This window comes from Neofelis nebulosa, chromosome 9 (assembly GCF_028018385.1).
Source record: "Neofelis nebulosa isolate mNeoNeb1 chromosome 9, mNeoNeb1.pri, whole genome shotgun sequence".
Taxonomy (NCBI): domain Eukaryota; kingdom Metazoa; phylum Chordata; class Mammalia; order Carnivora; family Felidae; genus Neofelis; species Neofelis nebulosa.
In genome coordinates this window covers 116,315,264-116,331,980 of record NC_080790.1, presented here as the reverse complement: position 1 = coordinate 116,331,980, position 16,717 = coordinate 116,315,264, and the positions used below count along the sequence as shown (strand labels likewise).

At 53.0% G+C, this 16,717-nt stretch overlaps 2 protein-coding genes across 5 annotated transcripts in view; both read left to right on the top strand.

Moving 5' to 3' along the window:
• PXMP4 (peroxisomal membrane protein 4) overlaps positions 1 to 12,279 on the top strand; it is a 33,213-nt gene extending 20,934 nt beyond the window's left edge. The window contains exons 4-5 of one of the 3 annotated variants that reach the window (XR_009248952.1): positions 11,771 to 11,861; positions 12,238 to 12,279. Coding sequence is in view for 2 of the 3 variants with exons in the window: in XM_058685328.1 (XP_058541311.1) it covers positions 698 to 917 (220 nt within the window). In the remaining variant the exon portion in view is untranslated. Of the gene's footprint in view, positions 1 to 697; positions 2,968 to 11,770; positions 11,862 to 12,237 lie in introns of those variants that run through there. The other 2 variants (XM_058685328.1, XM_058685332.1) reach the window with 2 other exon arrangements.
• On the top strand, positions 6,100 to 16,198 carry E2F1 (E2F transcription factor 1). Of its 2 annotated transcripts, XM_058685326.1 has the most exons (8): positions 6,100 to 6,483; positions 11,771 to 11,861; positions 12,238 to 12,457; positions 13,283 to 13,435; positions 14,325 to 14,439; positions 14,534 to 14,756; positions 14,887 to 15,072; positions 15,546 to 16,198. In XM_058685326.1, the coding sequence occupies exons 1-8, from the start codon at positions 6,223 to 6,225 to the stop codon at positions 15,662 to 15,664; spliced, it is 1,368 nt and encodes a 455-aa protein (XP_058541309.1). In that variant the 5' UTR covers positions 6,100 to 6,222; the 3' UTR covers positions 15,665 to 16,198. The 2 variants fall into 2 exon arrangements, with proteins under 2 accessions (XP_058541309.1, XP_058541310.1); XM_058685327.1 differs by having other exon boundaries at positions 6,101 to 6,483; positions 14,887 to 16,198.
• The last annotated feature ends 519 nt before the right edge of the window (positions 16,199 to 16,717 follow it).

Genomic DNA, 16,717 nt, shown 5'->3' with positions numbered 1-16,717 from the left:
TGGCAGTAAGGATCCGTAAGGAAGTTATGTCATGGTCTGGGTGAGAGACCATGGCAGCCTGGACCAGGGTGGGGCTATGAGGTGGAGAGGAGTGGACAGATGTGGGATATAATTTGGAGAGAGACTTTGTGGCCCAGGGCTGGGGGCGGGGGGAGCAAGAGGGGTATAGTGAATGACCCCCATGTTCCTCCTCCTTAGGCCTTGCCCCCCCACCTGAGAAAGGAAAGCCCTGACCTTGCCCCCCCACCCTTGCCTCCTCAGCCCCCTGCAGCCCTGGGGCCCCTGGCATGCGGGCTTCCCAGCTGGCCCCAATTGTTGTTACTCCCCAGGGAGTCATGGGAACACACTCCCCCTGCCCCTTTCAGCCCCCTCTTCCCAGACAGGGCCAGGCCCTAACAATGCCCCCTCAGCCAGCCAGTGGCCTGGACACAATGCCCCTGATTCGGTTCATTGCCAGCTCTAGGAGGCCTGCTGGGTTTCCTGGCCTGTTTGGCATATATATAACTCTGGCTTCCAGCAGGGATTTTTTTTTTTTTTTTTTTTAACAACAACAACAAAAATCCCTGGCTCCTCCTTTCTGAATATCTTAATATATTAGAAAAAGCTTTTCTCTTCCTATCCTGAGCCCTCTGTACTCCCCTCCCTAACCGCACTTGCCATGTGCCTGTCAACCCCCCCCTCCCCCGACCAAATGCAGGTCAGCAGGTGTCAGCAAGAAAACGAGAGAAAGAAAGAAAAGCCAAGCCGCTTGCTCCACCATGGCCAACCTCGAATGTGCTGGTGATGCTGAAGATCATGAGAATAATCTGAGGGCTTGTGACATGGCAGGCACGGTGCCCAGCGCGTTTTGTACACTATATCTCACTACTTCTAGGACACCATCAAAGATGAGCTACAACATTATTTTGAGCCCCTGAGAAAGAAAGGAGCTACCAACGAAAAATTTAAGATAGGCCATTGATTGTATGATGCACCTCAGTTTCAGAGGTATTAAAATTTGGGGGGGGGGTGGGGAGAAGTCTTAGAATCCATGGAATTATGAGATCGCCTCATCTACACACCTCATTGCCCTCTGAACATATGTTTCTCCTTGTCTTTGTGCCTATCTGTGCCAACCAGAGTTTGGGGGGCAGTGCAGGGATGATGAAAACTAGCCTGATGAAAACTCTCCTAGTCTGCAGCCTCCCTAGAACGATTTTCCTTGCCTCCTTGAGAGGAGATGTAGGCAAGCTGCCTCAGTGATTCATCTTTCATTCCTAATAACAGCTGACATTTACTGGGCCCTCTCTCTGTGCCAGGTACTGTCCTAAGCGCTTTAATGCCCCAACAGCCCTATCAGGTAAACACTTTTTGTCCTCCTCATTTTACACATGAAAAAAAACAGAGCCCCTCCCCTCTGAGGGTCCCTTACTGACACTGCAGCTCTGGGCCGGGCAAGCACAGCTACTGTGTCTGGTTTCCCCCCTCTCCTTGGAAAAGCATCATCCCTTCTCAGAGGTTGGAGATGATGTAGAGAATGGAAGTGACACTGGGTGAGCTTTGAAGGGAAGAGAGGTCCCCAGAGCCTGAGTTCAGTGGGTAGTAGGGTTTGGGGGAAGGGAGGATGGCTTATCAACCTGGGACCTGTCCACTTGCACTGTTGTACCTTGAACCCTCTGACCCACACCCTACTGAACTATGGACTGATGGATGGACCAAGAACTTGGCCAAGGCCATCCAGCTGGGTAACTGGTGGCTGGCACCAAGCCCCGTGTCTCCTGTTTCACCATGAATGCCCACTTTTTCTGCTCTTCCACGCCCATGTCTTCTTTGCAAAACAGAGGGGCTGTGCAGGTGCTAGTTAGTTCCTCGACAGTAAGAATATCACTAATGCTAGTTAACATTTATTGGGCGCTTACTCTCTGCCAGGCACAGGCATCAGGGATTGCAAACTCAGATATCTGGAATGGCAGGGCAAGTAAGGTCACTAGGTGAGGCAAGCCATACAGGGACTATGGTGGCCTAGAGGGTCAAGGCTCTGGTGAAATGGGGCAACAGCAATTGCTCAGCACTGTGATGGCATGGCTAGTGTTGCCAGATATTACGGTTTTAAAGGAAAGCCAGACATTTGAATTTTTATATAGCATTTTCCGGTTTAAGAAAATTTTTAACTAATTCACAATTCAGGGAAAAAAAAAAAAAACAAAACCTGTGGGCAAATTAAACCATACTTGTGAGCCAGTTTGCAAATCTGCTTGTTTGCTTATTTAACCCGGACACCCATCCCATGAAGGAGCCTTTGCCCCTTTTTGTACAGATGGGGCGAGCTCTTTAAGAGCATAAATCATCTACTCAAGGTCATCTAGCCAAGCCACGTAGTTGGGGTCTGACTCCTGCAGCTTGCTCCTGTGTTTGATGGCCTCTCAGATGGGTAAGAGGCCTGTGTTCAGACACAACCAGAACTGGCATGGTGACAGAACATCTCCAGGGACAGCAAACCGTCAGAGAATTCAGTGTAGCAGTGAGGGATCATTTGAGACAAATGTGATGTTGCAGACATAAAATTCCCCACCTCCCTCTGCCAGAACTCAACAATGGATGTCTCTGTGCCCCTTAATAAAATTCAGTCACCACAGAATCATTTCTCCCAATTAGGCACTCCTTATAATGATGGGATGTTCATGTTTGGAGACTTTTTTTTTTTTTAAACCTAAGAATGTATGTTTAGGTGAGGTGGTGTATGTGGAATAAATAGCCTTGAATTATTTGTGGTGTTTGTCAAACTTCTTAATGAGCATATTGTACACGTTCATGTAAATAATTCTGACTCTCCCACTGGACTGTGAGCTCCAGGTATGAGAGATGGGTCAGTTTTGCTTCCAGCTGTCTCCCCAGCACCTAAGCATAATGTCTGACAGAACTGCTCAATAAATATCTTGTAGATTGAATGTCTGATACAATTGCTCAATAAATATCTGTGGAAGTGAATTGACTTGTCCAGGGTCACACAGACCAATGTTCCCATTTATATCCACTTGATTTAGAAGTTCATGCTGTCACTTCTGCACAATCCTGCCTCTTGGAAAAACTCAAAGGAAAGATGTCTCCACACTGAGGATCATGGGCCCAGGAGCTTCCACACCTTTGGACTCTTTTAGAGTTAGATGTTGGTAGAGATGTGATGATGGGGGTGAGCGCCTACTAGGTTAGGCCACTATCCATCATGATACCTTTTGGAAACCTCACATTATAATCTTGACAGACCTGAGCCTGGCTCGTGGGGTATTTATAGGGGGTCTTGAGGTATAAAGTGCGGGCCCTAGGGTTTTGCCGTGGAACAGGCTAAGTTCTCATCTCATTTCTGCTCCCTGACCTTGAGCTGCGAGTGGCCCTCCCTGAGCCTCCTTCTTCCTGCACCATATGGATAAATAAGCTTCACTTAGGGGATTATTGGTTGAAAGGATATCATCACTGGAAGTGGCTGCCCAGTAATTGTGGATTTTTTGGAAGCCTACCAGCCAGAAGAGAACTGTTGATGTTGAGAACAGCCTTATCAGTATCTCCCAGGCTTGAGGCCAAGGGGCCCATCTTTCAGGCCTTTGCTGCTTTCAAGTGGGTATTAATAGATACAGAAGGACCTTATCTCTTCCTTGAATTCACACTGGGCATTCTGGTCTTCCCTCCTTTCTGCTGCAGCAGGACAGGAGGGATTGTGGGAAGAAGGGCACCTGATTCTACCTGGGAGGTTGGGTACTTGAATACTTTGGGGAGAGCAGGGCTTTGGTAAACTTCTAGCTTTGACCTCACCAAGCATGAATGATAGCCTTTCATCTGCTAGGTAAGCTCATGCCCTTTGGGCCTCAGCTTGTCCATCATGAAATGGGGCAATAACAACATCTATCTTCCTTCTCCAGCAACCAGTACAGTGCTTGGTGTATGACAAGTGCTCAATAACTGTTTGTTGAGTGACTATTGGGTATGAGAGGACTTTACAAAGAGAATGTTGCTGTTACTGAGACCCTTTGGGAAGATATGGAGAAAAGAAACTCCCATCTGGAATGGGACTGTTGCTGCTTTCTCTTACCCTCTGTCAGAGTCTGGCTTGGTTATTTCAAATGAGACCTACCATTCTAATAATGGTGGCTTATCTGGGGAGAAGGAACAGGATGATCCCATGGCTGGCAATCCAGCATAGGCCAGATTCTATCACTGGCTGGCATCACAGGTCTCTACTCCCGAATGGGCCTCAGTTTTCCCATCTCTACAGCAAGAGGCTTGTGCAGTCTCTATGGTCCCTTCCAATGCTGACACAATCTAAGATTTACAATGAGCAATTTCAAAAACTGCTTAGGAAACTCCTGCTGCTTACCTAAACCACCTCATAGTTTATAAAACACGTTCAGCTCCCTTATGCTTCTTATCCTCATGGCAAGCCTGGGAGAGGCCAAGGTAAAGTGCCCATTTTACAGATGAGGAAACTGGAGCTGAGAATTGTCCTCAAGGGGCTATAACTTGAGGCTGCACCACACATTTTGGTTATACAGGTATACTATTTGTTCTCAAACGTGAACCTGCATAAAAATCACCTGGAATTGAGGGGTGGGGTGGGTAGGGTAGTGCTTGTGAAAATGTAGATTCCTGGGCACTTAAGAGACTCTAAATTGGCAAGGCTGGGGTGGGCCCAAAGGTAACAAGTGCCCAGGTAATTCTGAAGCCTGGTGCCTAAGGACTACTCCTGGAGAGTCAGGGCCTCCTTGTTGTATGCTGGGTAGCTTCAGGCATCAGGCTGTTTCTTTCCTAACCTTTCTCAGCATCTGCTCTGGGCCGACCAGTGTTGAGAGGAGGCCCTAATGAGCTCCCTGTCTTGGTAGGAGAGGCAGATGGAGAAATTGAGTGTGTGGTGAGTGCTGGAACAGAGGCAGCATTGGGCAATGGCGGCAGTGAATAACTAAGACTCTGGAGGGCTCTCTGGAGGAAGTCATGTTTATTCTGGGCCTCAGGATTTGATCCTTGTTTGTGTATTACTTGTTTTGGTTTTGTTTTTTTTTTTTTTCCCTGTGGGTCATCCCCACCAGATGGCAGGCAAGTTCACAGAAACGATCAAGTCTCAGATCTCTGCCCTCAGAGCTGGCACAAGGCCTGGCACAGAGAAGAGGACAATATTGGTCAAATCAGCTGACCTGAGCAAAGAGAAATGGCTGATGGAGAGGTCACAGGGCCTCAGGATTAAATGCATTTTCATGCTCAGCACCCTCACTTCCTCCGTTTGTGAGATCTAACATGGAGTTAATGGTGGAAATTCCTCATCATGTTGTAAACATTTGTTACCTCTGTTCCTCTCCTCCTCTTTTCACTAGACTGAGCTGTTCAAAGTCTGAACTAGGAATGAGGCACAAAGCAGACTCTCAAAACGTTTGTTGAATACAGGAGTGAATGAATGAGTTCAAGGAGAAGCTGTGCATTGGCTATTGAAGATTCCAGCTAAAAGGGGGCTTATAGGAAAGCCCCAAGCTGTGTTGGGCCAGATGTCCCTCCCCATTTTCTAGCAGCCCCCTTCTGCTCAAGCTGACAAGGACAAGGCAGGTGCAGGATTTGAAAGTAAATATATAGGTGGGGCAAGTTGAGGATGGGAGCAGCAGCTGGGACTTTGGAGATGGGCTTGAGAAGCTAGAAACGCGGAACAGCAGCACCTAGTTATCTAGACCGAGCTTGTTGGGGCTACAGGTGGAGGAATCTGGGGGTCACGTGAGGTCTGCGTATGGTGAGAAGTGCAGAACGGACCCTCTGTCCTAAAGGTCTCCACACACAGGGATCAGCAGGATGCGATGAGTCGGGGCGGGAACCTGGCCACCACGCCTGGGGTAGGGACAGTCCCCGCTGGGGGCGGGGAGTGCGAAACCTCCTGGCACCGCCCCGACAAAGCCTGCGCGCGCCCGGTTCCGCGATTGGCCGCGCCTCCTCGCGCCGACGCCCCGTCCCGCCCACCGCCGCCGGTCCGGTGCGCTGCAGCCAACGGGTGCTGTCGCCGTCGCCCACGTCACAGTCCAGACAGCCAATGATGGGAGCGCTCCGCGGCTCGTGGCTCTTTCGCGGCAAAAAGGATTTGGCGCGTAAAAGTGGCCGGGACTTTGCAGGCAGCGGCGGCCGGGGGCGGAGCGGGATCGAGCCCTCGCCGCGGCCTGCAGCCATGGGCCCGCGCCGCCGCCGCCGCCTGCCACCCGGGCCGCGCGGGCCGTGAGCGCCATGGCCGTGGCCGGGGCCCCCGCAGGCGGCCCATGCGCGCCGGCGCTGGAGGCCCTGCTCGGGGCCGGCGCGCTGCGGCTGCTCGACTCCTCGCAGATCGTCATCATCTCCACGGCGCAGGACGCCAGCGCCCCGCCGGCCCCCGCCGGTCCCGCCGCGCCCGCTGCCGGCCCCCGCGACCCCGACCTGCTGCTCTTCGCCACGCCGCAGGCGCCCCGGCCCACACCCAGCGCGCCGCGCCCTGCACTCGGCCGCCCGCCGGTACGGACAACACAAGGGATACTGGGCCGAGTGCGCGTCTGGACCCCCGTGCTGACCCGGGCGGGGCGCGGTTTTTGGCCAGGAGGCAACGGGGGCGGGGGAGGGGGGTGGGCCGAGGCTCCCGGGCTGGGCGGGGCCGAGCCTGGGTTGGGCCTCCGGGCCCCGCCCCGGGGTGCGGGGTGACCTCGGGCCAGTCCCCGTTTGCTTCTGTGCTCTGGGCCTCGGTTTCCCAGAGCCGCTCGAGGGTCAGACTCAATGATAATAATGGCCCACGTGTATTCAGCTGGCGTTGCCTGTATGCCAGGTCTCTGGCAGACTTGGAGCCAGCTAAAACTCACAACCATGCTGTGAGCTCAGTGTTGTCACTGTGCCCATCTTGAATTGAGGCCCAGAGAGGGGAAGTGACTTGCCCCCGGTCCTACGGCTGCAAGTGGCGGGTCAGGGATTTGAACTGCGGCCTGCTGGCTTCAGACCAGAACTCGTGGCGGGGTAGTGGCCACGGCGCCTTGGGGAGGTGAAGGGGGGGTGTCCTGGAGCCAAACTTTTGAAGAGTCCTTGAGGAGACCCTCCTTCCTGCCTAGATGCTCCACTGCCAGGTGCAGGCCTGGGCCTCTGGGGACAGGCCTCCTGGCTGGGAGGCCTTCTCTGCAGGGGCGGGGTGGTTGGGCCAGCTGCTGATCCTCTCCCTCTGCCTGTCCTTCCATCTGCCACCCTCCACCCTCACAGGCCCTGGTTGCCATGGAACCTCATTAATGAGACAGGCAGACCCCTAGGCCCCCAGGGAAGTACTGGGTGGGCTGGGCCTCAGGGAGCTGGAGTGGAAGCCCCCAGTGCCAGGAGAGAGGAAACATCCCAGGGAGTGCTGCTGGAGCAGCAAGAGGCTCAAGACTGGGGGGGCGCAGAAGAGGTGGCTGAATTACGGGGAAGAAGGGAGTAGAGGCCCAGAGCTTGGACCCGTGGGCTTCAGGACAGGGTGTGGAGACCAGTTTGACTGGCGGAGCCTGTGGGTGAAGGTGGGGCTTGGGAGGCAAGCAGGGGCCAGGCCAGCCTGGCAGGATGGGGTCTCAGCAGGGGGCTTGGAACAAGTGGGAGGGGTGAGGCAGAGCCCAGGGCAAGGAGGTGGAAGCTGTCCAACTGCTTATGGGGGCCTGGGTGGCAGCTGGTCCCTGAGGCATCCCAGCAAGTCTCCCCTAACTCCCTTGGCCTCACGCCCAGTTCTGCCTTCCTTCCGGAATCACCAAGATGCTAATAATAATAACAATAGGAGCCACCATTGTTTTGAGACTGTTTTGTGTGTCAGGCTCTGTGCCAAGCACTTCACCCAATTAATTCTCAACAACCATCCCCTTTTACAGATAGAGAAGCTGAGACCCAGAGATGGTAGGTCATTCAGCTTAGTGAAATGGTGGGGCCAGTCCAAACTTCCTGAGCGGTTAACCAATTAACCACCGAGATGCCTGGCCTCCTGGAGATGCTCATAGAGGGCAAAGGAAGTTCACAGACCCTTCTAATGGGTGAAAGAAAGGAGGAGGATTCTACCAGGGGTGGGTCACCTATATCCCAGTGACCTGTCTCTGCCGGTGCCAGCTTGGGTCCTGGACATGAAAACTGCATTTAGCTGACTGAGAAGTACTTAGCAGGCCTGGGGCTGTAGAAGCTGAGCTCCGCGCTCAGAGGGACTGCCCGGAGACTGGGCTGGGGAAATGTCCTCCACCCCACCCCCAGTGGTGTCAGAGGCAGCCTCTGTGAGCCTGAGCATTCCATTCATTCAGCTGTTGTTGGGTTAGTGAACACCCAAGAGGTACCAGACACAAGCAACTAAAAACCTCTGCCCTCAACAGGACTTAAGTGCTAGTAGCCACTTCCTGTCAGTGGATGGTAGGGGCGAGGGCTGGCACCGTCCTGGAGCTAAAGCCCAGAAACATGGGCCCAGCTTTTGCCCTCCAATACCTCCCAACTCCTGTACCTCTGGGTAGCCACTGGCCATATGAGCTGTGGCCTCCACTGACCCTCTGCACTGGCATTTGTTTGGGACAGTCTTTGAAACAAGCTACAGGTTCAGCTTCCGCATCAGTGAGCATTCATTGAGCATCTCTAGTGTACAAGTCTCTCTGCAATTCAGCCATTCCTCCGGGCCCTTCCTGTCCACCTCTATCCTGTCATGGCTATTAAAAAACAAATTAAATATAATGCACATTTACTGGGGTGCCTGGGAGGCTGTCGGTTGAGCCTCCAACTCGAAATTAATTTCTATTTAGGTCCTGACCTCTGGGGTGAGATTGAGCCCCACGTCAGGCTCTGCACTGAGCTTGGAGCCTGCTTGGGATTTGCTCCCTCTGATCCTCCCCCATGCGTTACTCCACGCGTGTGCGCGCTCACTTTCTCAAAATAAACATTTAAAGAAAATACACATTTACTACAGAAAAAGAGTTAGACTAAAAAGTTGAAGGGGGCAGAATGCCAGCCCCATCCATTTTTCCTTCTGTTTTCTTTTCCTAAGCCTCTTTTTTTTTTTTTTTTTAAGGTGGTTGTGACAGCTTTCTTTTTCTTAAATTTCAAAAATTGTAGTTTTTCCTTTATTTCTGTGTTCAAACAGTGGATCATCCACACCTTACAGATATGGTAACAGTCCCCCATGATTGTCCCCCACCCACACACCATACAGAGCTGGCTCCTAGAATGGATTCTAAAAAATATTTTAGATATTTAGAAACTGGAGAAAAATGTTTCGTGAGCTTTTTAGTCCAAAAAGGGATCATACAAATGCATTGCCCTCTAACGTTTTTCTTGTCATTATGTCTTCGAGAGGATTCTGTGTCACCCTGCCTCAGTCCTGGACAGCTGGGTGGTATTCTAGGGGCTGAAAGAGCCACACTTTTTGTGCCTCCCCTTCCACGGATGGGTATTTGAGCTGTACAGATTTCCTTTTTTTTTTTTGCCAGTGTTCTGTGTTTCTTCACCTCTGCCTTCCCAGGCCCCTGTGCTAAGATCTTTAGAGAGCAGTGGTAGAAATTGACATTTGCTTGAGGCCTTGGTTTAGGGTGTGGCATTGACCTGTCTTCAGGGTGGGCAGGGGCCTGCAGAACAGGGAGAAGAGGAGGGGAGGGGTGCCGTTGGCAGGAGCATGCTAGGTTCAGGCGCCAGGGGCAAGGCTGGAGAGGAGGTACATTCTGGTTGGCTTTTCGGGGCTAGGTTCTGGACTAGGCTCTAGGGAGGCAGGACTCATGGTAGATAGGAACGTGGGCTCAGTGCCAGCCTGTTAGGACTCACATCCTGGCCCTGCCTCTCACTGTCTGTGCAACCTTTCCGAGGTACAGTTTCCTCGGGCAGTGGAAGTCATCATGGCCTCTGCTTGCAAGGTCCAGGCAGAAGCTTTGATGACCGAGTGCAGGCAAAGCAATGATTTAGCAGTACCCATTACACAAGAGGCACTCAGCACGTGTGAGTGCTTCTGTCCCTGGGACACCTGAGGGAACCTGTGAATATGCAGTCAGAGGGAGGGTCTGTGTGGAGGTTCATATAATAAACAGTAGTTGATGCCAGGCACTGCATCCAGTGATTATTTAGGCCCAGTGCCTGCCTCCGAGGGGGCCCTGCCCTCCAGGTGAGACAAACACATCTGCAGAAATTTGTATTGAGAGATAATGTGGGGAAAGATCAGGTATGAGGCACTTCAGTGGGTGAAGGGACCCGGTCTATTGCAGGATCAGAAAGTGATGGGGAAGGTGCCTGCCCCCGGAGGTGGAAGGAATTGGTGTGAAGAGTAGGAGGGAGGGAGGTGAGGGCACTCCCGGGAAGGAACCAGTATGGGCTAAGGCTTAGAGACCTGTCTCAGCAGAAGTGCAGGTGGAGAAGTGGCAGAGGAGGACACTAGGGTAGAGAGGGACAGGTGGAGGTGGGGAGATGGCTGAGTGGTCCACATGGGAGGAGATAGTGGCTGTGGTGATGGGCTTTCTTGGCAACTACATGTGATGAGGGCATGGCTGCCGAAGGTTCTAGCTGGGGTTATGCGTGAAGGAAGGGTATGGCTGGTTTGGGTCAGGCTGCACCTGAGAGGCCTGTGAGACTCCATCCTCCAGTGTGGGTGACTAACCCGTGGGGTGTTCTGAGCGGAGATCCTGGCTCAGCCGCTTCCGGGCAGTATGACGTTGGGCCTCTCTGAGCTTCAGTTACGTTATCTGTAAAATGGGGCCATTGTGCTGCTAGTCCCACGAGACGGACCGAACATGCAGAGCATGTGTGAGCACCAGCTGCCGCCATGTTCAAACAAAAACCAGAGAGAGGAGGCAACTTGCCCAAGGGACCTATATCCTAATGGCATAAAACAACAAACAACTAATACAATACTGTATGTGAGCTATACTAGAATTGAAATTAAAAGCTTAATTAAAAAAAAAAGAACTAAGCATTTATTATCACACAGTTTTGGTGGGGCAGGAATTCAGAGGAGATCTCTTCTGAGGTTGCAGCCCAAATGTCCAGCCAGGTTGCAATCATCAGAAGGCATGACAAGGGTTGGAGGACCTGTTCCCAGGCTCACCGGTGGTGCTACTGCAGGAAGCCTCAGTTCCTTGTCCCCCTGGGTCTGTGTGACATGGCAGCAGCGGTCCCCAGAGTGAATGGTCCAATTCAGAGAACAAAGAGGAAGTTCCAGTGCATCTCGGATCCAGTCTGAGAAGTGACTGGTCACCACTTCCATCACGCTGCTCATTAGAAGCAAGATACCAGATCAGAACTATATGTAAGAGAAGGAGAATTAGGCCCTGTCTTTCGAAAGGAAGAGTACCAAGAAATATGCAGACAGGGGTGCCCAGGTGGCTCAGTTGGTTAAGCAACTTGACTTTTGCTCAGGTCATGATCTCACTGTGCGTGGGATTGAGACCCGCTTCGGGCTCTGCTCTGACAGCGTGGAGCCTGTTTGGGATTCTCTGTCTCTGCCCCTCCCCTACTTGTGCATGTGTGTGTGCATGCGTGCTCCCTCGTGTGCGCGCGCGCTCTCTCAAAATGAATAAATAAAGAAAGAAAGAAATTTGCAGACATATTTTTAAACCACCACAGGCCCCCAGGGAGGTAGTGGTGGAGCTAGAACTTGAACTCGGGTCTTCTGCCCTCCACTTGAGTGATCTGTCCTGTGTGGTAGGATTGTGTCCCCTGGGATTCCTCACACACTTAGATGTCCTGGTAGAGAAAGTGGGGCAGGGGTGGCCCAGGAGCACCAAGCCCTAAATTAGGTCTATTGTGGCCTCACTTCTGGGTATTGGGCATCATCCCATTGTTTCTACCACAGGTAAAACGGAGGTTGGACCTGGAAACTGACCATCAGTACCTGGCCGAGAGCAGCGGGCCAGCCCGGGGCAGAGGCCGCCACCCAGGAAAAGGTACCCACAGAACTTGGGCTGCGGCAGGCCCCCTTGACCCGGCCCAAGTTGGGGGTGTGGACAGACAAATATGCTTGCAAAGTGAGCTCTGGTCTGTCAGGCATGGACCTGAGCCAGGCCTCTGGAGGCCCCGAGGGGCAGCTGGAGTGGCTGCCCGGCATGGCTTTCCAAACCCTGGGGGGTGGGGAGTTCCCCAGCCAGAAAAGGAATGCCATGTGGTTGGCAGGCGGCAGCCCCAGGGCCTCCCCGTCAGCTTTGCCAAGGGGAAGGAGCCGTCTATCCCTCCCACCCCTATCCCTCTGCCCTGCATTGCCAGGAAGGCTGGCCTGCCTGGGGTGGGGGGGTGCTGAGGGAGCCACCTCGCCTGGACCCCCAGGTGTGAAATCCCCAGGGGAGAAGTCACGCTATGAGACATCGCTGAATCTGACCACCAAACGCTTCCTGGAGCTGCTGAGCCGCTCAGCTGATGGTGTTGTTGATCTGAACTGGGCGGCTGAGGTGCTGAAGGTGCAGAAACGGCGCATCTATGACATCACCAATGTCCTCGAGGGCATCCAGCTCATTGCCAAGAAGTCCAAGAATCACATCCAGTGGCTGTAGGTACCAGCCAAACAGGAGGGCAGGCAGAGACTGAGGCACAGGGCTGGACCAGCCTGGAGGAGCTGAGAGCAATACCCACCGTGGCTGCCCGCATCCTTGTCATATAGCTGGGGAAACTGGGGCTTAGGGAGTAGAGGAAGGTACACAGATCTCACATATGCAGCTTAATGCACCTTCATGTATTTCTTTGCCTGGGGAGCCACCATCCAGATCAGGGTAAAGAACACACCCAGCACCACAGAAAGTTCCCTGTGCCGCTTCCCAGTCGTTGCCCACCCCTCACACCGTTAGGTGATCACTCTTCTGCCCTCTGTTGCCATCAATGGGATTGTCTAACACATCTGTTTTGTTCTTGTTAATTCTTGTTTTGTTTTTCTCCTCTCCTCTCCCCCCCGGCCATCCTACTCCTCTCTCATTGACACATCTGCCTTTTCAGTTTTTAGCGGATGATTCCATTCTGCATCATTTTTTTTCTTTTTACTTGACTACGTCTTGGAAGTGCTTCCACGCCTGTACATCTGATGCATTCTCATCCTTTTATACAGCTTTATAGTATTCCACAGCATGCCTGCACCATCATTTACTTATCCTGCCCCCTGTGAGGGATATGTTGGTGTTTACAGACATTCAGGCCCAACTTTAGACCCCTGCCAGTCTGACTTGGAGCCCAGTTCAGCCCTCTGCTGCTTCCCAGCGAGAAGCCAGACCCAGAGAGGGACAAGGGCTCACTTAGATCTCACAGAACAGGCAGCAACAGACTGGGTGCTGAGGGTCCGGGCTCCTGGGCCAGGAGCTACAAGCCCTCTCTTTGCCTCCTGCAGAGGCAGCCATGCAGCAGTGGGGATCGGTGGGCGGCTTGAAGGACTGACCCAGGACCTCCGGCAACTGCAGGAGAGTGAGCGGCAGCTGGACCACCTCATCCATATCTGTACCGCCCAGCTGCGGCTGCTTTCTGAGGACTCTGACAGTCAGCGATATCCTTGGATCTTTGGGATGGCCCCCATGGAGGACAGGACTGGTGGGTGGGCATCCCATCCAAGTGGGACTGTGAGGTTACCCTGGGCCCTGGATTCAGGAGAGGGCTCTCGCTTTGGATGCAAGTTCTGGGCTCAGCATTTACTTGTTGTTATGCTGGACAAGTTACGTAACCTCTCTGAGCCTCAGCTTCATCTGTAAAAGGGGAAAGTAATCAATTCTGAAATTGCACAGATTGAAACAAGAAAACTTAGTATAAGCAATAGTAAACATTTATTTGGCAGTGATTCAGTACATGGCCATAGCTTCATAGCTAGAGATCTAAGTTCTTGTTTGTCTTTCATCTAGAAAAATAGTAACTTATTTTTAAGATTTTATTTTTAAGTAGTCTCTGCATCCAACATGGGGCTTGAACTCACAACCCCGAGACTAAGAGTTGGCTCCACTGACTGAGCCAGCCAGGCATCCCTAGAAACTTTATTCTAAAATAAGGGGTTTGTTTTGTTTTGTTTTGTTTTGTTTTGTTTTGTTTTGTTAGTAAATACCCAAATTATGTTTAAAAGTTTTGGAGACAGCCACCAACTGACACCAAGATCATGGGTCAGAATGAATTCTCAGCACCAGGCCTGGAGTTGTCTTATGTAACTTACATGAAATTATTGCAGGCAACCATCATTACTTTGGGATTAGATGGGTAGAATGCTCTCACTGTACACATGTGGAAATTGGGGCTCAAGGTGTGAGATAGGCCCAAGCACCAACTATGTGCCAGGCCCTGGGGTGGGGGATGGAGAGGATAAGAGAGACTAGGTAGGTGTGGGCTCTTATGAATCCTCTGGGTGGGTGGCCCCAGAGGTCAAAGATCACGTGGTCCTTGACTCCACCAACCCTGGCCTACGTGACCTGCCAGGACCTTCGTAGCATCGCAGACCCCGCAGAGCAGATGGTTATGGTGATTAAGGCTCCTCCAGAGACCCAGCTCCAAGCCATAGACTCCTCAGAGGTGAGACTCGGGACTCCAGACCTGACCAGGACAGGCTGGGGTGGGCTGGTGGTCAGCTGAGCCTCAATATACCCTGCCTGCTGCCTCCACCCAGACCTTTCAGATCTCCCTTAAGAGCAAACAAGGCCCCATTGACGTTTTCCTGTGCCCTGAGGAGAGTGCAGGCGGGATCAGCCCTGGGAAGACCTCATCCCAGGGGACAGCTTCTGGGGAGGAGGACAGGGCAGTTGACCCTGCCACCACAGTGCCACCACCATCATCTCCCTCCTCATCCCCTGCTGCGGATCCCAGCCAGTCCCTGCTCAGCCTGGAGCAAGGTGGGTGAAGGGTGGGTGGCTGGGTGGGGTGGGTCTGGGCTCCTCTCCCAGCTGGGTGGGCAGGCGTGACAGCCCCCTCTGCCCTCCCCGCGGGCCGTCCCCGGCCTGTGATGCTCCCCCATCTCCCCAGAACCTCTGCTTTCCCGGATGGGTGGCCTGCGGGCCCCTGTGGACGAGGACCGCCTGTCCCCGCTGGTGGCGGCCGACTCGCTCCTGGAGCATGTGCGGGAGGACTTCTCCGGCCTCCTCCCTGAGGAGTTCATCAGCCTGTCCCCTCCCCACGAGGCCCTCGACTACCACTTTGGCCTTGAGGAGGGTGAGGGCATCAAAGACCTCTTCGACTGTGACTTTGGGGACCTTACCCCCTTGGATTTCTGACGGGGCTTCGGGGGACCAGGGCCTCCTGAGATCCCACCCTGTCTCTGCAGCCCTGGAGCCCCCTGCCCCTGGCCGTCCCCCCAGCCCGATTGGAAATGTTTAATTTATACCCTATCTCCCCTATCTCCGGAAGCTTCTAGCTCTGGAGTCTGGCTATGGCCAGGAGGCTGAGCAAGCCAGGAAGGGAAGGATTCTGTTTGTGGTGTGTATGTGCATGCACCCAGCACCCAACATGTGTGTACACGGGGTGAGTGGTGTGTGAGCATGTGTGTGTGCATGTACCGGGGAATGAAGGTGAACACATCTGTGCGTGCACTGAAAACACGCCCCAGTGTGTCCACGTGTGTGTGCATGAGTCCATGTGTGCGCGTGGTGGGGGCTCTAACTGCACTTTTGGTCTCCTTGCTCCAGGGGCCCCACGAGGCCCAGGGTGGCCACCTGCCCCCAGAATCCTGCGTGCTGACCAGGCCAGGTGGAGAGGCCTTGGCCTGCTTGTTTGCAGGACAGTGAGAGCACTTCTGTCGTCTTAAAAGGTTTTTCTGATCGAAGCTTTAATGGAGCGTTATTTATTTATCAAGGCCTCTTTGGCAAGCCTGGGGCACCAGCTAAGGGTAGGAAGGATGTGGGACTGATGCCCCAACTCCCTATACGCCTGAGCGAGGGCGGGGGTCCCTAAGCTGTAATTTGCCCCACTCCGAAGGAGCTGAGGCCTGAGCGGTTTATTTATTGGGATATTGAGGGAGGGAGACAGACTGACTGACTGACAGCCATGGGTGGATTGAGGGGGTGGTCCCTTCCCAGGGGGTCACTGCAGGACCCCATCTGCCCCCCAGGATGGATGTGAGATGGGAGAGGTGAGTGGGGGACCTTCACTGACAGGGTGGGCAGGAGGGGTGGGTGAAGGGCTGCTCCTAGCCCAGACCACAGGGGCCCCTCCTGTGGCATTTGAAGTGCCCCCTCTACCCCACTTCTTGCTCTGCCCCACCCTCCAATCTGCACTTTGATTTGCCTTCCTAACTGCTCTGTTCCCTCTTGCTTTGGTTTTAATAAATATTTTGATGGTGTTTGGGCTGGGTTTTGGGACTGTGTTCTGGGAGCAAATCTGAGAGAGGGAGAGGTAAAGGCTGCTGGGAAAACACCCCTTGTCTACTTCCCCACTCCCTGCCCCTGCTTGGTTTCATTTCATTTGAGCCTCCCAGCCACAAGAAAGGTAGACTTCATCACCATTTTTGTCCTAACTTAAAAACTGATCCAGTGAAGTGGTAAGTGAACTCCCCTCCCTTTCCCAGTCCCAGAGAGGCCACTCTGATTGCTGTGTTCCTTCCAGATGTTTCTGGGCATTTATAAATATGGAACAAATAATTACAACAGGCTGATTATGTGTCAGCTTCTTTCAGGTTCTGGGGACACATTCCCTGCCCTCATGGGACTCTTGGGATCTGTTGGAAGAGACTTACACAAATGGGAAAATCAGAGGGTTTCCTGGAAGAAGTGATGCTTGAGCTGAGAGCTGTAGGATAGTTACCTGAGGAGGAAAATAAGAACCCACTTAGCAGACAGGGCATTGTGGTCAAAGGCCCCAG